This window comes from Polyodon spathula, chromosome 6, assembly GCF_017654505.1.
Source record: "Polyodon spathula isolate WHYD16114869_AA chromosome 6, ASM1765450v1, whole genome shotgun sequence".
In the NCBI taxonomy this organism is placed as follows: domain Eukaryota; kingdom Metazoa; phylum Chordata; class Actinopteri; order Acipenseriformes; family Polyodontidae; genus Polyodon; species Polyodon spathula.
This window is the reverse complement of record NC_054539.1, coordinates 43,899,669-43,925,872: the sequence shown is the minus strand read 5'-3', so window position 1 is coordinate 43,925,872 and position 26,204 is coordinate 43,899,669. Positions and strand designations below refer to the sequence as shown.

The 26,204-nt window shown below is 36.0% G+C and overlaps 1 protein-coding gene across 2 annotated transcripts; it reads left to right on the top strand.

Moving 5' to 3' along the window:
• The first annotated feature begins 311 nt into the window (after positions 1 to 311).
• Positions 312 to 25,936, top strand: LOC121317222 (protein jagged-1b-like). 2 transcript variants are annotated; one of them, XM_041252920.1, is made up of 26 exons: positions 312 to 478; positions 1,225 to 1,530; positions 8,311 to 8,365; positions 10,497 to 10,754; positions 11,217 to 11,277; positions 13,196 to 13,326; positions 13,453 to 13,572; positions 15,220 to 15,333; positions 15,540 to 15,653; positions 16,260 to 16,373; positions 16,801 to 16,847; positions 17,123 to 17,296; positions 17,611 to 17,761; positions 18,239 to 18,403; positions 18,963 to 19,076; positions 19,326 to 19,439; positions 19,526 to 19,639; positions 19,741 to 19,857; positions 20,354 to 20,381; positions 20,596 to 20,681; positions 21,407 to 21,520; positions 22,397 to 22,506; positions 22,615 to 22,854; positions 23,116 to 23,247; positions 23,370 to 23,520; positions 23,949 to 25,936. In XM_041252920.1, the coding sequence occupies exons 2-26, from the start codon at positions 1,267 to 1,269 to the stop codon at positions 24,398 to 24,400; spliced, it is 3,540 nt and encodes a 1,179-aa protein (XP_041108854.1). In that variant the 5' UTR covers positions 312 to 478; positions 1,225 to 1,266; the 3' UTR covers positions 24,401 to 25,936. The 2 variants fall into 2 exon arrangements, with proteins under 2 accessions (XP_041108854.1, XP_041108853.1); XM_041252919.1 differs by having other exon boundaries at positions 312 to 616.
• The last annotated feature ends 268 nt before the right edge of the window (positions 25,937 to 26,204 follow it).

Genomic DNA, 26,204 nt, shown 5'->3' with positions numbered 1-26,204 from the left:
AAAAGCCTTCAAAACTTCAAATCTGTATTTTAAAGCAGGTGCCAGGTAAAGAAATCACGCCACTGAAGGAGCTTATTTGCTCACTTCTGATTCCCCAGTATATTATTTTTCTAATCTAGATAATGCTTTTCTCTTTAACTTTTCTCCGCAACAAGACAGATGAGAATTTAAGAAAAGGGTGTGGTCTTCATCGTCCGACCTGCCCATCTCTTGAATATTAAAGACACGCATGCGTTTCCCCCACCCCCTTCTACTTGCTGTATAGATGAAGCGAGTTTGTCACTCACAGACGAATCAGTACTTAGCGCGTGTGTTTTATTGTTGTGGTGCAGCTGATTAGAAAAAAAAAACAATACGAATAAGAATAATAAAAGCTGCAGAAGAATAAAACAATAAAAGAAGGCAGACTGTTTTGCATTTGAAATCGACGCTCTATTGAAAAACTGTTGTTCTCCACTAGTGCGTGTTCAAATCTGAGGGGAGTATATTAGAGCCCAGAGTCGGCCAGAGTTTTAGTTTCTAAGCGAACAACAACTGAGAAGGCATGATTTTAAGACGGAGTTCAGTTCTCGCTGCGTTTTCTTTAAATACCTTTTTACTATGCTTGCGGACCAAGGTACGTGCGCAGTTTCGTGAAAACCTGCGTATATGGAAATGCACTCTTGTGTTATACCAGCTGTTTTGCAGAAAATTAGCCGGTCTGATTTTGCAACAGTTGCTAATAAGATTTATCTGCATACGGACAGTGATTTTCTTGTAAGCAAGCATTTTCATCTGATGCAACTGCTCGCTGTCGCAGGATCTGTAAACCTAGTGAAACATTGGAAGCAATATATATATATATATATATATATATATATATATATATATATATATATATATATATATATATACACACACACACACACACACACACACAATCTGGGGGAAATTTCAGCACTTTATGTCCTGTTTGACATTTACACAGATGTAACATGAAGCTTTTAGAGTGCAATATGTGAACGATAAATAATGTATTGGAATTAGTGTTAAGGAAATTATTCCTTCTGTTTTTTTTTTGTTTGTTTATTTAATTTTTTGCATTTTAGAAGGTGTGGGGGGGGGGGGATTACGGTTGCTTGTGCAATATCGTGCTTTTAGAGATATTTTGTATATTGCGTAAATGTTTATTTTAAGATGCATTTTGAATTGATTTATAATTTTAACTATTTTATTTTTAAACAGGTGTCTTTAGCATCGGGACATTTCGAGTTACAAATCTTGTCGATGCAGAACGTGAACGGCGAATTACAGAACGGGCTTTGCTGCGATGGCTCTCGGAATGCTGGGGATAGCAAATGTGTGATGGATGAATGTGATACTTATTTCAAAGTCTGCTTGAAGGAATACCAGTCCAGAGTTTCTGCAGCAGGGCCTTGCAGCTTTGGATCCGGATCTACCCCTGTCATCGGTGGAAATACATTTTCTTTAAAGCACATCAAGAATAAAGAAAAAGCCAGGATTGTATTGCCTTTCAGCTTTGCTTGGCCGGTGAGTGGATGGTACTCCCTACTTCATTTGTGATAAAAAAAAAAAAAAAAAAAACATTTAATAAAAATACAGATACCCTACTACCACCTTGGTGTTTTTGTACCGCTTAACATTTTGTACAGCAAGTTTTTTAAGAAGTTAAAGTAGCATTTGGCAGAATAGGAGGGCGCAAGTGTGGCAGCAGAACTGCCTGGTTCGAACTTGATTTACATATCGACCAATCATCGGGTTGCAAGTAAATGGTTCTGCGAAACAGCAGTTTTATTTATCCATGCAGCTGTCAAAACTTTTATGGATTTGATAACGATTTGTGTGGCAGTGTAAGCTAGAGGAAAAAATGTCACGGCGCTGACAATAGGTACAGGATATGTTTTGACACTGAGGCGGCTACAACTTCCCTTAATTATAAATGACATTTCAAAACATTGCAGTGTATTAATTGTATTAATGAACAAAAAAAAGAGAGTACTTTGCTGTTACAGAGCAAAGTTTAATTTTTTTAACTAGTCATAAACGCATATGAATTCAACTGATCTCTGAAAAAAAGGGGACACTGTCATTTTAATGTCTTTTTTGGCACTGTGGAGGCCAGTTTCCCGCTTAATCAACGAGGAATTTAATATCAATGTGAGGAGGTCAGACCATGTGAATTAGTTTGCCGTACCAGTGCGGTGAAGGTCAGATGTGCAGTGTTATGCCACTTTGAATTTACTTAGCAGAGTGGCTTCATTTATTTAAAAAAAAATGTTCTTCATGTCTTGCTTCGCTTTTACCGGTACCTGTTTACAATGCAATAGTTATTTTGTGTTGTTTGACATAGGCTATAGCGGGGGGGGGGGGGGGGGGGGGGGGGGGGGGGGTTTAACTAACTGGAACTCGGCATGTCATTAAAAATCAAAATACAGTATATCGTAAACTTAGTTGGTATGTTGAAATTTGTCGAGAAAAAAATACATATGGTTTTATTGTTAAAAAAAAAAAAAAAACTGCTTAGATTATTTACTGTTTTTGTTGTTGTGGTTTATTTTTGCATTTGAAGATATTTTGAATCCGCTCAGCTGCTAAGACACCAGCTTACATTTGGGAAGGATATGGGAATCAGGGATGTTTGCATAACCTTACTGGGGAAATAATACAGTTCCTCAAACAATGGTTAAAGGTGTTGAATAATCCTATTGTGACAGGTTGAAAAACACCTGTAGCCTGCTTTTTAAAGTGTGATAGAATACCGGAGGAAATGACCCATTTTTAAATGTTTAAAAACAAGAAGAAAAACACAAAACAATTTCAGTGCTAACTGTTTGATATTGTACCTCATGTCACACAGTGCTCTGATGGAAGCACCTATATTGCTCACCTTAATCAGATACAGATCTTTGTATCTCCTCCATCAGCAGGACTTCATAACCTTCCCATTTTGCCAATTAGATTAGTAATTTATATACAGTATCAGACAATCCAGGCTCACCTATATTCCCCTCTCAGTTGATATTTTATTGTGTGAGCAGCACTGTAATAAAATCTGAGAGTAATACAACCTTTAAGATTGTGTTTGAACTGCAGAAACAGTTTCCATACTGTGGAAATTATAAATCATCTTTCCCCAGTAAAACTGTTTAAATTGGTAGTCAATATAAAGCAGTAACACTTTTGTAAAATAAATTAAGAAAATTAAGAGCCATGTTATTTTTTGTTGGTTTAAATTTAATCTTGAGCAGGATTACTTGTTAAAAGAATGGATTTCTGGAAATTGGATCATATTCTTAAGAAAAAGTTGCTGGGAAACGCCTTCTGATTTGGTCCAATATTCTTTTACTGAGAGGGCTGTTATTAGATATTGTCATGTCGCATTCTTAAGGTACCCAGCTATTTGGATTGTAATACGCAACGCAAGGTCAGTTATTTGTTTTTTTTTTTGTTGAATGTTTTGAAATGAAATGTTATTTGGAGAGGCAGGAAAGTACAGTCATGTTTCAGCTAAGTAACTGAGTTATTTAGAAATTCATTGTTTATTCTGGCTTTCTGTTGTGCACGATTTTACATACCCTTGTGATGGTGGGTGTGGAGATGGTGGGCTGTAAATTCATTTAAATGATTGGTGGTTTGAACAAGTTGCTAGGGAACAGGGTAACTGACTCATAGAAAAGAAACTGATTGTACCAAGAATGCTGCACCTGCAGTGACTGGATCAGTTTCAATGAAGTCAAGTATCTTATCCTTTAGAAACTGTTCTTCTCAAACTGCATTATAAAAAGCTCTCAAAAAATACATTCTATTAGAAAATTATTTATATACTGCCAATAAATTGCATTATTCTATGTAATATTGCATCATTCATTACTTTGGACATTTCTAAAGAAAACGAAGAACAAAACAAACAAAAAAATTAGGCACATCGGTTTGCCAACTGCTTTCAATAATATTTAATATTATTCATATTATTATTTTTTTATTATTTTGAAGAGGTTTAGATGTATGCAGTCGGTCAGGTTACAAACTCAGAGTAGGTCAAACCTGGCAGCTCTGATTCCTGGACTTGTATGTCTCTGGTTTCATTTAGTTTATTTTGAAAACTGAGGCACATTCCATGCATGGATTCGGCCCATTAAAAATCTATTAAAATAGTTCTGCAGAAAGAAAGACTGAAAAGTTAAGGCTCATGTTGTCTATAATAGTTATTTAGGTATGATGGCTTTTTATGTCATTATTAAAAAGCACAACAAATTTCACTAGCTCATTAAAGATGTCAGAGCCTATGTTGAAATGCTTACATCTTAGTTTAAGAAATTAAAGGATGTTTTGTTTATAAAGTAATTGAGAAAAGTAGTGAGACAGGTATACTGTGGCTTTGGGTGGCTGGATCTTAATTTTCCTGGCAATAAAGTTTTTATTCTCCTTTGTTCTAAAGTTGAATATGGTCTGATCTGCTAAACACAATCCCAGAATATCCGTGAAACCACCAAGCCTAAAATTCAGCCATGTGTATACCTGACAACTACAATTTCATACAACCTACTTTTTTTGCATGCCCAGTAACAGTTCTCTAGTTGTGCTGTTTTATCAGTCTGAGGTGATGCATGTAGTTTGCTAATATCGGTCATAAATGTTCAGTGTCCTTTTCCAGATCAGCCTGGATTTATGTACTTAAGGTAAGTAAGTAGAGAGGCCTCTTGTTTAGGCTTGTTCTTTGTGAACCTGACTGTTGTGCTTGGCTGGTTATTAGGTATTTCTTCTACGGACCTTGCTTCCCCTGCATTTACTGAGTTTATTAATGGATTCTTTAAGCAGGCAGGGGTAGTGTTAGAATGGAGGATTGATAGGCAAGTCCTTGTAGTGATGTAATAAAAAGCAAAGTTGTACTTGTAAATATAGCAGGTTATCTTCATATAAAAATCCTACGCAGCTGTGAAAAAAAAAAAAAAAGTCCTGTTGCTGTGTAGACTTTGGTTTTTAGTTTTGTGTTCGGTTGGTTTATTCTCCATACTTTCTGAGTTTAAAAAACATTACGGTCTGGCCACCCAGACAGGAGCAGTCACAGCTAATATTAACCAAGAACAATAGCATGCCCAAACTGACTGCAGCGAGGATTACAGAACATAATGGGCCCCATCCAGAAATAATGCTAATACAGGACAAGCAACAGGAAGCAGCAGTAGACTCAGCAGAGCTCGGCTCCCAGACAAACTATGGCCTTACTTCACATAATGGCAACTTCAGCATATTACATATTCACAGAATACTCATTATTCCAAAAGGCTTGCCAGGTCAGACGTAGGCCCAGTTTAATGAATTTTACACACTCCGAGTTTGTATAGGGGTATTTTTGTGTCCATCATTTAGCAACAGCAAGACAGCTGTAACATAGAAAAAGAAAGAAAAAAGTAGAGCCTTTAGCGTCTGGCTTGGCTGAAAAAGCTTTGAGGAAAACATTTCTGGCAGCTGTGCCTGTAATGATACGTTTGTATTACAACCCATCTCTAATGTGGCAATAAAGTGTTAACCGCGTTACTTAAGGCAAAAATCTTATTCTCCTGACTTTTCTTTGGAGTTTAAGAATTTTAATTGCAGTTGCTGCTGTAAATATTTACCTACAAAAGTGAGGGAAAATACAAAATAGCCTATTGCTTCATAAAGACATTAGTTTATTATGGCCAATTTGAATATATGAAAAACAAAAACCCATTTGGATGCTGGCAAAACTCTGAAATCTTTTCAAATCCTAAGAATAAATATATATAAAAAATGATACAAACTTCCTATACTCACTGTTTAAATAGTAACATTTTACCCTCTGTAGTAGTTAAAATTAAAAATACAAACTTGTTTTTAGAACTTGGCTTCATCTGTAACTATTTCTGCCAAAATAGATGGATGCATACAGTATCTACACAATTAAAGACTAAATTTAGGTTAATAAAAGCACATTTTTATTCCAAGTTATATTATATTATAAGTGCACCTCTGTACTCTGTCCTGTGAAATACTCATTTCTGTTTATGCGCATGCACCATCTCTGGTTTTGCGTTCAGAAAAGTGCATTTTTTTCGTATAGGTTACGGTTTGTCATCATTACCACGGGTTATGTTTTTCGTCAAGACACCCTGGCCATGAGTAAAATAGACTTCACAAATGTTTAATATTTTTAAACATAGATAAAATTAGCTCAAAGCAGCTCAATCTGACACCTCTCCATTGACAGTCAATAGAAAGTCTTCTCCCGAACTCTATATCACACAACCCTTTCTGCGCAACGTGACGGAGGTCCCCATAGAGAATCAGTGCAGTTCAGTATCTTGTTGTAATAGAATATCTCTGATGTAAGTGTATCAATATAAAAAATCTTAAATGTGGACAGGTATATGCAACAGTGTCAATCTTGTACTGGTGTTGAAAAGGTGAGTTAATGACAGAAAGTGGAATCATATCGTTATGTTCTAAACCAAAACAAATGTTACCAGTATTGTTCTGATATAAGTGTGAAAAGAGCTTAAGTGTCTCTATCTGGTCATGTCTGACATTTGTTCAAGTACTTTAGTTCTGTAGCTTTAAGGAAACATGTAAGCTGTAGTGACATCTCTTAGAAATGGATACTTTTAAAGATTGAAAAAAGGGTCAGCACTGATCATGGGGGGGAAAAACAAACTTGGATGCCTTAGGTATTCACAACTGATAACCTGACAGTGAATCATGGAGTGTGATTAGTTGGACGAACCTGCGCCTTTTTGTAATATTTTCGGCGTTTAATGGTTTACAATGTTGTCTTCAGCTTCTACTATCTTTGAGGAGTGTGATCTCTATTTTCTTCTGAAACTTGCTCTGAATAATTACAGGGTTAACATCTAAGAATATTATATGGATCTTGTCTCTTATTATATTGAAACATAATATTCTCAAATTAGCTGCAGTTAAATGGTGGTATTCTTAATATATTAATGTACAGGTTGCTGGTTAATAGCCCTATGACAGGAGACACTAGATACTTGTCCAGGCTTGCCCAGATTTGCTTGTGTTTTGAAGTGTTTTCCCACAGTTATCAGTAAGTGAAACTATAGGCATCATTCCAACACAATGTCTGTAACAAAATAGATGTTGCTGTGTGGAGGCATGAGCAAGCAAGCTTGCACTGATTTATGGGTACGGTGTTGTGCATACACCTGGTAGCTGTTTACCTTTCTATAAAGCTCTTATTTGTTTCTGTAAATTGGCTGTTTAACAAGTGCTCATTCCAGCATTGTTGAAAAGGTTAATTTGTAGAATGGCATTACAAGAACATTTACTACAGTATGTAGAATAAAGGAGTGAAATGTGCCAAATGGTAAACAAGCATAACTCCTAATTTGCAACATTATACATAACTTACAAAATGATGAGGCAGTTCCTACACAACAAAAAGGCCTTCCAGATATGTGGTCTGTTTATCTAGGTGGGAAGAGATACAAACAGCTGGCTACTTTCCAAGAACAATGGTAGGGGTCTGATTAAAACAGAGGATAACATTATTGTCTATCATTATTGGGAATGTCATTGTTTCTATTGGGTGGCTAGTATGCTTGTAAATGTGACAAGTAGGTGTTCAGTGGGTCCTTGGTGGTTGAATTTAAATCTCCCTTTCCCTTGCTGAGTTTTATAACTTATTTTGATTGTTATCAGATACTTGTGAGATCAGTGATGGCCTTAACATAGACAAAGCATTTCAATGAGGTGATGAAATAAAGAAAACCTGATATTACACTCCTGAGGTGTGCTTGAACTATCTCTAAATAGCTGTCGATTGTCCCTTACAATTAAAGCTACAGACTATGCATGTTTTGTTTTAGATTCACTGTTTGGGATTGCATTTCGCTCCTCAGCATATGAACACAGCACAGTCCAGTGTATTAAGAAGAAAAAAAAACACAACCACACGCATAACTTTGAAGTTTCAGCTTGATTTATCTCTTAATATTTGAATGACCAACACCCAACCCACTGTTTATATTTTGGGGTACAGAACTGTTCTTCCAGATTAAATACCTGAGAAGTATTAATCACTACTTAGAAGAGTTGCTATAATTGAGATGTCTGGTTAGTCAGACCGGATAAGGGGACTTGAGACGAAGACGACCACAAGTGTTTAAACCACAGTGAGCTCTGAGAATGCATGTAGACATACAGGCTTGTCATGTAATTATAAGTCTTTGCAGAAGATTTACCAGTGTTCATCAGCGCCTGGTAATACATTCTTGTAGAAAAAAATGCTATTTTCATTTGTTGACACATTTGTTTTATTTCATTCCACAGAGGTCCTACACTTTGATTGTCGAAGCCCTGGATTTCAACAATGACACGAACAACGGTAAGTAATCTGTTGATTTTTTTTTTTTTTTTTGAGTGGAAGAATTCGATTAAAACAAAAAACAAAGCCAAAAAAAAAGAGAATATTTCTTTGTAATCAAGGCTCTTTCAATCTCTCTGTAGAGAGTTAAAGTCTCTTCTTTCTCAGATCAGTTACATTTCTCAGTCCCAACAGAAATGTTACACACTCCGGGAATGCCCATTTTTAACCTCGGAGCAAATCCGGTTCAGACAAGGCTGGAAGTTTATTTTTCCTTTCTTCTCCCAACTGTAGATTATTCCCTGTGTTAAAGAGTTTGTGTTGACAAGCGGGGCTCTAGCAGGAGGAAGGAAAGAGAGAGAGTGTGTTTGGGGGTGTAGTGGTTGGATTGGGGAAGCATGCCTTACTTGGTTATGGAAATGTTTTTATATGGTTGATGGCTAATAGCAGGTGCTAGCTAGGGTCATTATCGTACATGGCCTGTATAAGACGTTACAAGCACAGCTGTATATTATGAAATGTGCAGACATAATATTTGCAGTGGACCCCAAAAGACACACAATTCCATGAAATTATAAAATCTATGAAATAATGGTGAGAGAGAAGGGCAGTGTCATCTCATTTGCATTGTGTGGCTTGTTGTAAGTTACAAATTACAATGTATTTTAACTGAGTAAGCAAATCCTTTGTATGTTTTTATATCTTGCATCTCTTGCAGATCCATAGTGTTACGTGTGAAAAGCATAACATACTGCAGCTTCAAAGATTTTAGCTTTGAAACCGCAATGACAAAAGAAAACAATTTTAAAAGATTACAATAAAAAGTTTTGTATCATACTGCTGACTATGTGATGTATTTGTTTAGCTAAGGTAAGACATTTAATGTTAAAAAAAACATTGTTGGTTTATGGAAAAGTCTGGGCACTTTGTAATTAACAGTAAACCCCAGAACAAAACAAGTTTTCATAATAGAAATGCAGGTATCTGCAGAGAAGGGATTGAATTAATTTGAAACATTAAGTCCTATTGATAATGCACTTCCCCAGTGTTAAGCTGAGATCAAATAAATTTAAGATATGACCATTTCTCAGGGTTGTTGATTACAAAGTAACAGTTTGCTGTCAGATTCGTCCTTTTTCTAGAGGTGCTGGGATATTTTGGATGCCGTTTTATGTATCTTCACCCTACAGTCAAGTGCTGCTGGCAGCAGGTCATAAGGTAGCGTCAATTCATTGCAGTCACACCGTCCAGACACAGAGTGAAATACCACAGATATATATAGTATTCCAGACTAATGTGAAATATTATTTCAGACTACAATTTAAACGTTCAGCCTTTAAGAAACCAGAAAACAGCAACTATTAATAGATCTTGTTTTCTTTTTTTGTGCTTGATTGAGTGAGATGTACACATTCTAAACACTGAAAACCCTTGAGAAAAGCTGGGGAATCCACATTGAAGAACTAAAGCCATTTAGTGATTTGCTCAAATCCCACAGTTTGTTTAGAATGAGGACCCATTAAGGGTTGTAATTCAAGATCTAAATTTATGCTAGTTCACACAGTGTTTCTTGGCCAAATTTGAAATGAGATAATTTATATTAGTTTCATGTCAAATGTCTACATCTTTGCCATCTTGGAGGGCATTTTAGTATTAACACCTCAACCTCAGAAGCAGCAAGCACTTGACATTTCAGGTCTATCCTGTAAAGTTTGTCTCAATACCAGAAATAGCAATGAGCCAGCAGTCTACACAGCAGCCTGGTGTTGCTACTCTGTAATTTATGGTAACTGTGGTTCTGTTTTGAATTTAGGAAATGAAAGGCATGGCCTTTGAAGATTGTAATATTAGGCTAGGAAACAGCATTCGCTGATTAAACCTACGTGATTGAAGAGAACTGAAGCTTATAAAATCAGTTTGTTTTTCAACCACTCTTATTTGCATATATTTGTTAAACCTTTAACTGGTTCTCAAGCTAGCTAGAAGAGAAGTGTGTTTTTTGTTTTTTTTAAATGGAAATTTAGGTAACTTTTGCCTCACATAGCGGGTAGTAAATTCTTTATAAGAACAATCCAAAATACAAAATAGTATCGCTGCATAGTTGTTGATCGTTCAAATTGTATTTTTTTTTTGTTTCTTGTTTACTGAACAGATGCTGGAGTAAATGTGATTGAGAAGGACGTCCACTCGGGTATGATCAACCCAAACCGTCAGTGGCAAACTCTAAAACGCAACGGCCCTGTCGGCCAATTTGAGTACCAGATTCGAGTAACTTGTGATGAGCACTACTATGGCTTTGGATGCAACAAGTTTTGTCGGCCAAGGGATGCATTCTTTGGGCACTATACCTGTGATCAAAATGGCAACAAAACCTGCCTGGAGGGCTGGTCAGGACCGGATTGCAATACAGGTACAGTAATAACACAATCATGCTAATGCTGAATATTGACAGCTGGAGTTCTGCAGTATATTTAGAATTTAGAACAGTTTGTGACTTGTAAAGTGGGGGAGGAGAAGGAATCCAGAGCTTGGTGCAGAAAAAAAAAAAAACGTTCACATGAATTGGCTTTGCAACAACAGTATAAAAATATTGGTAATCTACCTTCCCTTTTGACATTAAGTCTTAGACCAGCATATTTTATGCATGTTGCCTACTTATAGTTCTATTGTTAGAAGATGAATTGGTGGATTTGCAATCACAATGCATCACCTACACAGTCTGCTTCCAGTAGAATGATAGCAGAGCTCAGATAAGTCTTGGATTTGGTAGGATTACTGCACTGGTTAGGGATTAAAACATTCCCACGAGTTAGGAGATGTCTTTAACTGACAACATGCTGACTCTTGTTGTCTTGTTTCTCACTATTTCTAGCAATGTGCCGTCAGGGCTGCAGCAACGAACACGGCATCTGTAAGCATCCTGGAGAGTGCAGGTAAACAGCTTAGTAACATTATAACATATATTAACAGATGTATCAAAGGATTAACCCCAGACAACAATTTGTATTTAACCCTTTCAAAGTTAAGAGTGATATTGTTCCTGCTGGGGAGTTTGCACACTTTTCTGTCTTTTTCTCTTTCTGCTTCTTGCATTATAATGGTGCATGTGATCATGATGGATATTCTGTGGCTGCAACATCACGCCCCTCCCTCCCCCTCCTTTCATAGTCAATAAATGGGCAGAAGTCAAACATTTTTCAAAAGGGGATTAGTAAGATCTCTCGGCCCCTTTGCTGTTGTGAGCCAGGCTGTGAGTGCTGAGAGGTTAATAGCTGGGATGGAATCTTGTCAGCAGACACTGATGAATGCAAAGTTTTTCTGCCATGCTTTGAAGTTGTTTCCATTCTGGCCAAGAAACAATGGAAAACAGAACTCATAAATGTACCAAAAGCAATTTAACAATTAGCATGGTGGAACCCAGTATTAATACTCAAACAATAGTTTGCTGCTGTTAATCATCTATAGATTGTCGGCTACATTAAAAGAGATGTCAGATTACAGTCCAATGATGGAAATTGAATGCAATATCAAGTTTCAAGTACAATTTAACATATTTACATTCTAACACAAAGTGTTTTGTGACTTCGAGGCATTTAATTTGTTTTGGTTTGTACATTTATTTCTTTATTTTCTAAAGTGCAGAAACACTTCAAATTTCAAACTGTGATTTAAAAAATCATCTTTATTGTGATGAGCAATTGCAAACTGGTTATAGCACTATTCAGCCTGGATGCAGTCCAGCTGAGTGAACCAGATGTTAAGATTTATGTCGGCTGAACCCAACAACAATGATTTGTGTAGTTGACATCAGAATAAACATGACCTTTGGGGGTAGCTACATCTTACTCAGAAGAACAGGCTTTGTTATTAGGTTTTAGGCACTCTTCTAAAGCTCACCTCCTACTTGCTGTCCAGACACGCACTGGTGCTCATATTTACTTAAGGTGCAACTTTCCCACACATCATTTGCATGGTTCCACATGGGTTGAGTATTGTCTGCAATAGCATCCATCTTGTTGTTTAGTTTTATTATTAGAAATATACAACATACAGCATTCGACAGCTTTTAAGTAAATTTATTTATTTATTTTTCTTTGTGCTCTTAAAGCTGTGTTATACTGACAAGACCAGAGATGCTTATGATAATTATATATAACCTCAGTGCACTAGTCAGATTTCTTATGAGAACTTTATTGTGAATGTTATTGAAAAGCACACACAAAAAAAAAAACAACTCCAAAACAACTAGACTGTCATGTTGTCTGTTTCTGTGGTAGGAAACAATATGATTGTGCATAGTGTTAACAGTATTCTGCCATATTAAATGTTAATATAAAAAGGACTGGTATAAAGGGAGAGCATGAGGGTATCTAAAAGCTGTATGGTTATTCTCAGTTCCACAGAATTGTTTCTTGGCCTAATCTAATAGTTTTTGCATAATGTGGCATATAGGCTTCTGTTTCAGAATATTCTCATTTATTAGAAATGCAATTGCAACTTGGCTCATATTTTTTCTGTTGGTTGCCTGGCTATTGTCAGTAGTGGGATTTCCAATTTATAGTCCAATCTGACAAGTCCTGAAAATGATTTATTGTGGACACCCACCCTTTTTGTCTCAGTTGTTAGTGTTAGAATAGTGTAGTATTGTGTTTAATGACACCATGCTGGGTCTCCAAGAACAGTCAGTCTTTTGTGCAAAATTGGCTTGAGACCCTGGCAGAGCTGTTTTATTTTTTTTTTTTATAGAAAACAACAAACTATCAGGATTCACATTAAAAGAGCTAAAGTTTGAGGGTGTGAAGTTGTGAATGTACAGGAACCAAAAATACTGAAGTTTGAATTTAATTACAGGTGCCTCTATGGTTGGCAAGGGCAGTATTGTGATAAGTGTATTCCGCATCCCGGATGTGTCCATGGCACTTGCGTTGAACCATGGCAATGTCTCTGTGAAACCAACTGGGGTGGTCAGCTTTGTGACAAAGGTACTAATCTTCTTAATTCTTTGCTGTAGAATTAAAGTAATCGTATAATGGTTTCATGATTTAGTTTGAAATGCCTTTATTATTTTAATCAGCAATGTATCAATCATGATTTTTTTTTTCCCTCAGACCTTAACTATTGTGGAACTCATCAACCCTGTTTGAATGGTGGCACCTGTAGTAATACAGGACCTGACAAATATCAGTGTTCCTGCCCCGAAGGCTATTTCGGAATCACCTGTGAAAAGGGTATGTCTTTTAAAAAGGGTCTGTAACAGTGGAATTGGGGTGCATTTTTCTGATCCTAGAATATATTTGTATTATATAGATAAAAAGGAGAAAACAGGATAAAATACTGTAGGGTTGGGGCAATTTTACAATAACTTGGTAATATCATATCGAACAGAAGTCATGATAAACAAATTGCATTATAAAAATAATTACTGGGAATGTACGATGTTGTATGCATTATGATGATTTTTAATGACAGCTAAATTTATGTTATTTTTTGTTTAATTATTCCACAAGTAATTGAAAGTACTCCATCTGTTGTAATAATATTTAATGAGTACGTCCTGCCATGTTTAAGAAAAGCCGCCACATCTGCCCTAACAATGACCCAGAAAATAAAAAAATAGCAGGCAGGAGGTTTAGTCAGGCGGTTCGTCTTTCAGCAGCCACACATACGCTGTAAACTGTGTACATTTAAAATGGATTTATTATTTATTTATTGTGTGCAGTATATGTAAGGTACCGTATGGTATCATAGCTTGTTAATGCGGCAACATGAACCATTTTGTTTTTTGTGTACTATTAAGTAGTTGGGTAAAAAGAAAGTGTGCTAAATTCCTTTAGTTTCAACTTAAAATAATCTTATTTCCAAATTCTACAGTAATGTGTACAGAGAAGGCATGATTTATTTAGTGTGTTTCCATTATTACTTACAGTAGCCTGCAGACTAAAGTAAAAAATACACTGGGTATTCATTTGATTTTACCGTTTGTATAATGTACAGTGTTTCTTCATGTATTCTGTACAAAGAACACATTACAGAAATGGTATTTAGCCGATAAATTAAATACATTTTTAAATAAATTGCACAGTGTAAGATGTAGTTTATGTGAGATGTAGTGAACAGCTGTTGCTTTCCTTTCCAGTGTGAATTTCATTTTTTTGTTTTTGCTGATTCAGCACATTTATTTGTTTTGGTTGGTTTGTTTACAGTTCGGCTTGGTTAGGGTTTAGTCAATTGATTTCTTCTTTTTTTTTTTTTTAAAATGACTAGTCACCAATTGATGAAGTTCAAACTGTTGAATAATGGAACATAATTTGTGTATACAAATGACTGTATTACTGACGAGTGGACGGGAAAGGAATTCCTCAAGATTACGATGTCGGGACGGGGGGGGGGGGGGGGGGGGGGGGGGGGGTTAATGCCTTTTGTCAATCAAATAGGCTTTGGGAACAGAGAGCTGTGCCTTCAAAGTCTTCTACTTTCTCAAGGATACAATGTTGACACATATCTGGAATTCCCAGATAAATGAACTATTAGTGCTTGTTTGTAAACCCCTAATTAATTTGTGTAGGAATCCATACCAGTGTTGAAATGTGTTTATGATGAAACCCCAGCACAGTCTAGAGTAAGTCATGGTGCATTGATCAGGTCAACTTTAACATGAAAGATGATTTCCTGCCTATGTGAAATCACAGACAGCTAATGAGAATACAATAGGATTTGCACTTTATTCTTCTCTGGTTAGAGTATATGAAGCTTAGGTGGTTCAAAATGGGCATGGCAGGGAGCTGTTACAGAGAATTGTAGTAAAGAAAGCAAGATAATAAGGGAGGGGGAACTATTGCACTTTGTAAAACTTTTATTTGTTTTAACTTTTTCAGCGGAGCATGCTTGTCTCTCAGATCCCTGCTCTAATGGAGGAAGTTGTGTAGAAACAAGTTTTGGATATGAGTGCCAATGTGCCCCTGGCTGGGCTGGGCCATCCTGCATGACCAGTAAGTGTTTTTATTTTGCTACACATTATTGAAAAATACATTTAATGAATTGATTTTACACATTATTACAAACTGCAAGTCGTCCTGGATAAGGGTGTCTGCTAAGAAATAAATAATAATAATAATAATAATAATAATAATAATAAATATTTTACACCCCGCCCCCCCTTTTTTCTTTCCCTTTTTTTTTTTTTTAAAAAACACAGATATTGACGACTGTGCCCATAACCCCTGTAATCATGGAGGAACCTGCCAAGATTTGCTTAACGGATTTAAATGTGTTTGCCCACCACAGTGGACTGGAAAAACATGCTTGATAGGTATGCTATTTATCTTGCGTTTTTTGTGTTTTCTCCAAATGTCTAGCTGCTAGCTATATATCTTCTATTTGTTTACTTTAATATATTATAGTATAATTGTTAACAAATGTTGAACAATATTGTAAATGTGCTGTAACATTACACAAATGTCAGCCAGCAAAAGTAGAAGAACAAACACAGCCAGGAATGTAATAAGCCTTTTTCTACTCCGGGTTCCTGTGGGAAAGACGCAACACCTTCTCAGTCATGTCAACTCCTCCAGAGCAAGGAGAGGTACAGCTGGGTTTCAAAACTCATATGATCTCATAATGAGCTGTCTGCCTTCTTGCTGTATCCCTTTTAATCTGACCGAGTGCTGTACCCAGAGTCACGACGCTCATTGGAGATGCTTGAACAACTCTCTTTGCAATTTAATCCCATAATTTTAATTTTACCTAATGAGATCATTATTTTACTACTTAGTCATAATTAACTGAATTAATTTTGTAATTTGGTTTTAAGATACAAATTACAAATGAAATAAGGATTGACAGACTAAACACTTTAGAGAAGTGTTTAATCACATGTATAAAGATCTATTCTTTTTTTTTCATGTTTTGCCTGAAGATGCCAATGAATGTGACGGCAATCCTTGCGTGAATGCCAACTCTTGCCGCAACCTGATTGGTGGATACTTTTGTGAATGTATGCCAGGATGGAATGGTCAAAACTGTGATACCAGTGAGTGTACTGTATATTAATATGCATAACAATGTTGGTCGAACTGAATGGCATGCAGGCTTAATGTTTCTACAGTGCACAAAGCCTCTACAGCAAGTTAATCTAAAACTAAAGTATTGAGCTGAGGAACTGATGTTTTTAGAAAGGGAGTAGACAGTCTGGAATGAAAATATACAATTCTATCAAACTCATTAGATTCTGATAACTTGGTTAAAACAATCATGTGAAGTTTTACTGACTGCACTGGGAGAGTAGCTCGTTTTTCCCACCCATTATAATAAGCTTATCTAAAGGAAAGCATACAGGAAATCTGACAACTTTATCTAGGCAGCGCTAGGGAGTCTTTTGAATTATGTCTATGTAATTGAAAAGTGTGTTGCCTTTTTACAATCAGATATGTGAATTTGTGAATTGTTTCTTGTTACAGATATTAATGAATGTCATGGGCAGTGCCAGAATGGTGGAACCTGCAGGGTAGGTTTTTTTGACTGTGGCCTTTTTGTTCTCTCTACTGTCCTTTTGATTTTGCAGTTGTTTTAAAAATAGCAACTGTTAACATACATTTACTTACAAAGACTGAAAATGTGCATAATTACGTTGCTCTTTAGCAATGGTGGAAAAAAATCTTGCTCTGCGGTAGATTTAATTACTATAAGCATTCTTTCCCTGTTTGATTGCCAGGGAAATCTTAATTATTTTGGACCCTTTATGTTGATCTTTTATAATGCTTCTTTCTTTTTTTCTTTCAGGATTTGGTTAATGGCTATCATTGTGTCTGTCCACCCGGCTATGCAGGAGAGCAGTGTGAGAAAGACGTCAATGAATGTGCAAGCAACCCTTGTCTGAATGGAGGTCGCTGCCAGGATGAAGTCAATGGATTCCAATGCCTATGTCTTGCTGGTTTCTCTGGAAACCTCTGTCAGGTGAGCATTGGTGAAATTCATACGTTAGACATCCAGACCTCTTACCAGGGAATTTTCTTTTTAACTGTACACTAAATACCTGGTACTCAGTCAGCCGTAGTTTAAAACCAGAGCTTTAGCTGTTTCTGTGCTAAGGAGGTTCTTATGGAAAACTAATTTCCATTCAGCATGCCACAGGCAGTGCTGATTGCAGAACAGCTACACTCAGAAATACTGTTGTAATGTTTGTTTCTATGGAGAAAGTAAATTTGCAATTGTACTGGTTAGAGACAGTTTTCACTGAAAGATTACAGCCTTTTAATTGTTGTTTTCAGTTGGATATAGATTATTGTGAACCAAACCCTTGTCAGAATGGAGCGCAATGTTACAACCTGGCAACAGACTACTTCTGTAGCTGCCCTGAAGACTATGAAGGAAAAAACTGTTCACATTTAAAAGACCATTGCCGCACTACACCATGTGAAGGTATGTTTCTTTTCTTCTCTGGTTCTAGCAAATTTATCTTTAAAATAATTCAATTTAAATAACTAGGCTTGAGTAATGGAGTATCTCATTGTTAGACCTATTTAAAGATCGCAAGGGGATTGTTACAGTTTGAAAGGTCTATATAGTTTCTGTTTAATTTGTACTTCCAGTGCCTCTGCATACAGCCTCAAGAGAAATACCTATAAATAAATAAAAAAAAGTTATTTTGCTAAATCCAAGAAATCTGGTTATATGTTAGCAACTCTGTGTGTGTTCTTCCTTATTACTTGGTGGGCTTCCCTTTCTGTTATGTGAACAACAGACTGGAGGTCAGACCAACCACAGCAGTGGATAGTGGCTGTGTTGCTTATAACTTGGCATAGATTTCTGGTTAAGTCCTAAGTCGTCTTCTTAAGCTAATACACACACGCACACACACACACACACCTTAAAATGTTTAACACACTTTTTTTTCAGTAATTGACAGCTGCACTGTTGCAGTAGCCTCTAACAGCACACCTGAAGGGGTCCGTTACATCTCCTCAAATGTATGTGGGCCGCATGGAAGATGCAAGAGTCAAGCAGGGGGCAGATTTACCTGTGACTGCAAAGAAGGCTTTACTGGAATTTATTGCCATGAGAGTAAGATTCATGTCTTTGTTTTATTGGGAGAATACAACCTGATGTTGAGGTTGCTCGTGGCCTTCTTCGTTACACTTGAAACCTTCAAGTTTGCTGTAGGTTTTTAAATGTTTCCTTGAAAGATGCAGATTGGTGTTACCTTGGCCTTGAGGAAGTTTTGCCTAATCTTCAGGTTGTCCCTGAAAAACACTACCCACTTACATGTGGAACACACTAATTTATCTAGCAGCTGGGTAATTTGGGCATTATTTTAGTTTTTGTAAATTAAGCTTGTTTAAAGCAAGGAGAGTGTTTCAGCATTAAGATTAATAACTTCCCAGCTAGTCAATGTGGAAGTTGTTTAATGGCCTCCGACTGAGCCAAGAAGTCTGCATTTCCATTTGTGGTTTTGGTTACAAAGTGAGGGGGAATGTGGAACTATTTATTGTTCATGTGTGAGCTAAAAGTACTAGAATTGTAAATATATAAATACAAGGCATTATTGTTAGTTTTTGATAAGTGTGCATCATCTATATTGTTTTAATGTTGCATCTAAACATTTTTCTAAATCCTTTTGCAGACATCAATGATTGTGAAAGTAATCCCTGCAAAAATGGTGGCACATGCATTGACAAAGTGAGCATTTACCAGTGCATCTGTGGTGATGGCTGGGAAGGAGTTCACTGCGAGGCCAGTAAGTTTTTTTTTTTTTTGTGTGTTTTTTTTATTTTTTTTATCCCTTTTAAAACAGACAGGTTCAGATTTTTGTGATTAGGGTCAGCCCATATTCCAATTAATTTGAAAGTCACTGTTAATGACATTATGTAGTTAACTTGTTAACACTGTAATATTGTGTGATCATTTTTCTAAAGATTGATCTCTGTGTGCATGTGGTGCAAAACTGGTTTTAAAATATTTAGCTAAGCATTGTTTTTAATTTCAGACATCAATGACTGCAGCGTGAAACCTTGCCACAATGGAGGCACATGTCGAGACTTGGTTAACGATTTTTACTGTGAATGCAAGAATGGGTGGAAGGGGAAAACATGCCACTCCCGTAAGTGCTGAGTTAGATTTTTTTTTTCCTTTATTTTGTTTCAACTGAATGTGTTCGGATGACTAACAGCAGTTAATTTATTACAGGTGAAAGCCAGTGCGATGAAGCTACATGCAACAATGGTGGAACTTGCTATGATGAGGGAGACACCTTTAAGTGTATGTGCCCACTGGGGTTGGAAGGTGCTACCTGCAACATAGGTATGCTATAAGTAATTCAGAAATATGTAGTAATGTTTCTCTTGTAAATGTGTATGATGTTTTGAAAAGAACATTAAAAATGAAAAACTCTTCCATTTCAGCAAAAAACAGCAGCTGCCTGCCAAACCCATGTGAGAATGGTGGCACCTGTGTAGTGAGCGGAGATTCCTTCACTTGTGTATGCAAAGAAGGCTGGGAAGGAGCTACCTGCACACAGAGTAAGTACATTTTTCAAACCTGACTCAAAACAAAAACATGGAATTGGAACCAGAAGTTGAACTGGTTTTTCATAAGTCTTAACCATCACCTGAGCCCATGTCTTTAAGGCACTCTGTGTGATAGTGTGGACCTGGGTATGAGAGAGTTGCAAATTAGAAAAGTGAAGACAGATGTTATCTTGCTTTCTGTACATTCTTGGATAAACAGCAACGCGTCTGCTTCCACTCATGTCTTCCTGTTACTTGCTTTACAAGGATTTCTTCCTGTGTACATATGTTTAAAAATGTATTTAGCAATGTTTATGATAAAAACCTGGAAGCAATTAAAGAGGGTAATGTAATAGATTTTGCAAACAGTATATAATAATAAGTAACTACATCTTTTGGCATCACAAACTTGCCCATGATTCAACCATTACATTCACCCAAAACATTGTTGTAACCTGGTTTTATGCTGCTTGTTCTGTGTTTTAAATTATAACTTTCTGTTTTACAGATACCAACGACTGCAACCCACATCCCTGGTAAGTAATTTCAACATATATTGTTACACAGTAATTTGTTGTTAAATTACTTTTTAGGGAGTATAAGCACAGAAATAACTTTTATTATACTGTAATATGGTAAACAAAAACATCACAGCATTTGTAGAGTAGTTAATTATAGTGATTTAGTGAATGTAGTAGAACACTATGACTGAACTTTTAAAACTCACATTATTTTCCTATTACTTTCCAGCTACAACAGTGGAACTTGCGTTGATGGAGACAACTGGTACCGATGTGAATGTGCCCCAGGCTTTGCTGGCCCAGACTGCCGGATAAGTAAGTAATAAAATGTAGAATAGCTTCTTAATGTTCATTAAATTGGGATGTGTCAAAAAATATAGGTAAATCATATTTAAGTCAATCTTGTCATAAGTTTGATCTTTCGTTGTTCAATTATAGAAGCTTTACTTTTCTAAGTACTGACAAAAATACATTTAACAATTACAAGATCAAAGATGCTGTCAGTTATTTTCAGTTTTAAGTTAGTCAGGAACATTTAGAAGAAGCTATAAGATGGCAGATTTCTTACCAACACCAGTGCCTTTTAATTATAAAAACTGTCTTCAGCATGATGATCCACTTATAAATATGTAACATGGAGCACAAGTTTCTCTAGTTTGTAATCCACCCTGAGAGCCTGAGGTAGTTTGTGCTCATTCCCATTAAATTTGGTTTTGCAGAAGCAGTTGCATACTTAAATGTCAATATTGATCCATAAATGCAAAACAACTTTCATCTGAATAACCTGTTAAATGTTAACAAATCTGTAGTCGGAATAAATAATGTTCAACTGCACAACAATATGTACTTGAAGTAAAGTTTGTGTTTTTGCCCTTGATGATATGCTGTTTGAAACATTAAACATGGTCAGCATTATTAATAGTGTTAGTCTGTATCTGATTACATTGGGCAAGAATACTTGTGAAACTTGTTTTGGCCAAAAAGAAACCCAAGGAATAACTGTATCTGAAATTATCTTTTTTTTTTTGGGGGGGGTCCAGATATCAATGAATGCCAGTCTTCTCCATGTGCATTTGGATCTACTTGTGTGGATGAAATTAATAGTTACCGCTGCATCTGCCCACCTGGTCGTAGTGGCCCAAGATGTCAAGAAGGTAGTGCATTGTTGATACACTCTTGACTCCTTGTCATATTCCATGTCTTGTGCCTTAGGAGTCTGTGCCCCAATTACTAAGCTGCTAAAAGTGTACACCCCTTGGTGTGTCTGAGATCTGGTGACGTACTTCTTCCGGTGCCATCAGTTAGTTGTCCCATAAAGAGGAAGTAGCAGGGTTCCTAAAAATATAGCGTTACACATCCCCACGTGTTGCTACAACTGTTTAAATAACGTACCTGTAATTTTTCTTTTCATTGTTAACATCCTGACAACTTTTTACACTTATAACTTTAAAGTCTGTTTCAAAGCTATTTTTATAATGTCTGCTCTAGTGCACTGATAGTGTAAGGATTATGGCCCACATTGAGAAACAGGTAGCACAGCAAAAACGATCCATGATGTGGTCCGGAAAATAGTGATTTAGAGGATAGATCTCGGATCGCAGTGCACTAGAGTGGCTATTTTGAAAAGAGCTTTGAAACCGACTTTAAAGTTGTAAGTGTAAAAAGTTGCCAGGATGTTATCAATGAAAAGAAAAATTACAGGTACGTTATTTCAACAGTTGTAGGAACACGTGGGGACTTGCAGAACCCCACTACTTACTCTTTAAGCTATTGAATATCTTTTGGGATTTCTTCCCAGAGCTATTGGGGAAGCTGACATACCCATTTTGTAAGAATCAAGTTTAAAACCTATGCATTAAAACCTTCCTTTTTCTTGAGTTAGGGTACTATCTCTGTGTTTTGGTCCTTTCCAAGAAGTGCTTTTGGATTATTTTCCATTAATGAAGCTTAAACTAATGTAGTACTGTGTTAAGAACATTTGATCCTGACCATGTTTTTTAATAGGGAAATGTTTTTCTTTTTCTTGTTAGTTATTGGAAGGCCTTGTATCGCCGATGGTCGTGTCCCATCAGATGGCTCCAGGTGGGAGGAAGACTGCAACACATGCGAGTGCCTAAATGGAAAAGTCACATGTACAAAGGTACATAAAGCTTATATTTATTCATTTCTTTATAACATGTTATTCAGTTTATAGTGTACATTTCTTTTTAGTACAGATCTTTTAAGATGTTGCTTTGCCTTCTTACAGGTGTGGTGTGGTCCTAAATCTTGTCGAGTGCACAGTAAGGGTCTCAATGAGTGCCCTGCTGGACAAACCTGCATTGCAATAAAGGATGACCACTGCTTTGTGCCTCCTTGTGCTGGACTGGGTGAATGCTGGCCTTCCAATCAGCCACCAGTTAAAACCAAATGCCATCCCAGGTCCAATTTCCTGGACGACAGCTGCGCAAATATCACTTTCACCTTTAATAAGGAGATGATGCCACCAGTAAGTAACTCTTAAAAAAGGCATATCCTGGTTTCATTTTAAAACCTTTTTTGTTGTACCTGCTTAAATTCAGATAACAATTTAAGTTAACATTTTTAAAGTTTAGTTGTTGAGTGCAATTTATATTAGTACAGATGTTAGCATGATACAATATTAAACACATTTATTGTAACTTACTAAGAAGTCTAGTAAAATGTTAACAATTACAAATATTGTGTTTTAAAACTTTCAGTATTCTGATTCTTGTGTGTTTCGTTCCAGGGGCTCACCACAGAACATATTTGCAATGAGCTGAGGCACCTTTATGTTGTGAAGAACCTTTCCTTGGAATATTCTGTCTACATGGCCTGTGAACCCTCTCCTTCTGCTAATAATGAAATCCATGTGGCAATAGTACGTATATTTTAATTTAAGAAATGTTTCACTCCTGGATTCAAATATTGTAATTCTGTTGTACAGGAGGGTGACTGGAAACCTCTAATAGTGTCTTAATAGATTTATTTTTTTCTTTTAAGTCCACAGACGTCCAGAGACAGGACAGGAATCCAATTAAAGACATAACTGATAAAATTATTGATCTCGTCAGTAAACATGATGGAAACAACACTATTATTGGCGGTATTGCTGAAGTTCGTGTACAGAGGAGAGAACCAGTGAACAAAACTGGTAAAAAGCTTTATAATTATTATTACTACTTCACTACAGTGAAATTGTTATACTATACATGGCCATGCATATTTAATAAGCCAAGGAGAGGTTTCCAAACATGTTTTATTAATGAATTATTACCAGAGATTTTTAGACTTAAAGTTGTTTTAGCTGAATAATATGTGATAGATTTTGGTAAATAGATTTTATACAACCTAATTTAGGAAATTCTCAAAAAATGTATCAGGATCTTGTGTGCAAGTGAAACTATTGGTCCTTTTTAACAAAAGAACAAGTAGGTAGTTTGCAGATTTTGAAACATCAAGTAAAATATCAATGGGGAAGAAAGTTTCTTAAAAGTTTGAGCTTTTACCTGAGTTACATCAGAGTTTGATGACAAAATATTAAGGCAAATGTTAATTATTGCTTACTTTTTTTTTTAACAGATTATTTGGTGCCATTGCTAAGCTCTGTTTTCATTGTCGTTTGGATCCTTGCCTTGGTCACAGCCTTCTTGTGGTGCATGCGTAGACGAAGAAAGCAGAGCAGTCACACACACGCAGCAAACGAAGACAACACTACAAACAATGTACGCGAACAACTCAACCAAATCAAAAACCCCATCGAGAAGCACGCGGCGGGCAGTGTCTCCATTAAAGAATTTGAAAACAAAAACTCAATAATTGCCAAAATTAGGACGCATAATTCAGAAGTAGAAGAAGACATAGATAAACACCAGAAGACAAGATATACCAAACAGACAACTTACACACTGGTTGACAGAGAAGATAAAACTCCACACTCTACTCCTGCAAAAAATCCAAACTGGACAAATAAACAAGATAACAGAGACTTAGAAACAGCACAGAGCTTAAATCGAATGGAATATATCGTATAGCAAACAGCAGAGCTGCCGTGCATAGCCATTCACTAACAGTGAGGGCTGAGTTTGAAGTTTTTAAACTGGTGTGTAATATTTCAGTCTAAAGTTATTATTTGCATAGAATCCCTGTGTTAATTTAAGTTTTGACAAGCTGGCTTACACTGGCAATGATAATTGCTGTGGTTGGCTGGAATACCAAGTGCTGCATTTCACATCTATGCAAAACTAGTTTAAAGTGCCCTCTTATAAATCCAGTTGCAGATGTATATGATTGATATGCTTTAAAAGTATTTATGAACCGAAAAGACATTCCTCTAGTGAAAAGGATTCGCAAAATGTTTGCAATAGTCTTTGTTTTTTTTTAGTTGAATTTTGGCATTTATATGGGCTTTTCTATTGTGAATGAACAACTAGTTCTGTATTTGAAAGTGCCTTTGCAGCTCCAAACCACAGCAGCCATCAAGAAAAAAATATTTATTTTATTTTATATATATATATATATATATATATATATATATATATATATATATATATATATATTATTTTTTTGTTGGAAAGGTGAAAAATGTCAGCATTGCTGCCAAAATGAAGAATTTAAAGTATCAAGCAGAACTTTGTGTAGATATGTAAATATTATTCTTATTTCTTTTTTAATTAATCACTGTGTATATTTGATTTTATTAACTTAATAATCAAGAGCCTTAAAATACCATTCCTTTTTATTTATATGTATTGTTTAGATTTGAAGGTTTTGATAGCTTTGTAAGCTTCCAGCTTCTTTATTTTTTATGACAATTTTGTGTTTCATGTTGCCTAAATGCCAAAAGTGTTCTAAAAAGAATTGTTTATTTTTTAACAATAGAATGGGCATTTATGCCTGAACTGTTTTTGTACAACGTCAGATGTTTGGAACAATTTCCATAGTATAACTTTTGCCAGGACACTTTGTGTAAGTACTTACTAAGGCATGTGAAAAAAAAATATAATACAAGTATAATTTTGCTGCTTTGGGTTTAGAAAACTGAGCGACAGATGTGTCTGACCAAAAAAACAAAAAAAACTAAGGGAACAACATATTATCTGTAGGTAAATGGTTTCATGTTAAATGAGTGCAGTTTAGAAGAAAGCACAGCAATGTTTGTTTAAATGTTATCGCCCCCCCACCCTCCGCTCTACAAAGAACCAGTTGCAGATATGGCTTTTTTCTTTGTTTTTTAATCTACTGGTTTAACATGACAAATTGTAAAAAGCTAGACACTGAATACTTAAACAGTTAAATTCCTATTGAGATCAATGTAGAATCGCCACAAGTTCCACTGCTTGCCTAACTGAGGAATAGGTGCTTTTGCAGTGATTTTTTTTTTTTTTTTTTTTTTTTTTTGAAGGCTCTTTTAGCATGTTAATCTCATTCGTTAACCTTTGAGGTCAAGGAGATACCTTGTGTATTTTTACTTTAGTGTTACCAACTTAAGAATGAATTTGACGTGTTGTTCCTGCCAATATTTTTTTTTTGAAAGTAATATTTATTAAATATTTTGTATGAAAACAGGATCCAGTTTTTGTTTTGAATTTATTTACCATCTGTTTGCTGTTTATTATAATGGACAATAATTTTAAATTCTTTGTCCAGTGTGATGTTGAAGAAAGGATAAATTCATCAATTTGTTAATGGTCACATAACACGAAGCCAGTGACAAAATACTGTCGTATAATTGGATAGCCGCCTGTTTTATATTTCACTTTTTTGTTATTTTATCCCAATTAGTCCACTTTGGCATGTGTGTATCCAGTCAATTAACCTGATACCACAGAACCTGAT

Coding starts and splice junctions, on each gene's coding strand:
- LOC121317222 (XM_041252919.1), top strand. CDS start 545: ATGATTTTAAGACGGAGTTCAGTTCTCGCTGCGTTTTCTTTAAATACC. Junction 8,366..10,496: donor CAACAATGACACGAACAACG/GTAAGTAATCTG, acceptor TTTACTGAACAG/ATGCTGGAGTAAATGTGATT. Junction 16,848..17,122: donor AGAATGGTGGAACCTGCAGG/GTAGGTTTTTTT, acceptor TTTTTCTTTCAG/GATTTGGTTAATGGCTATCA.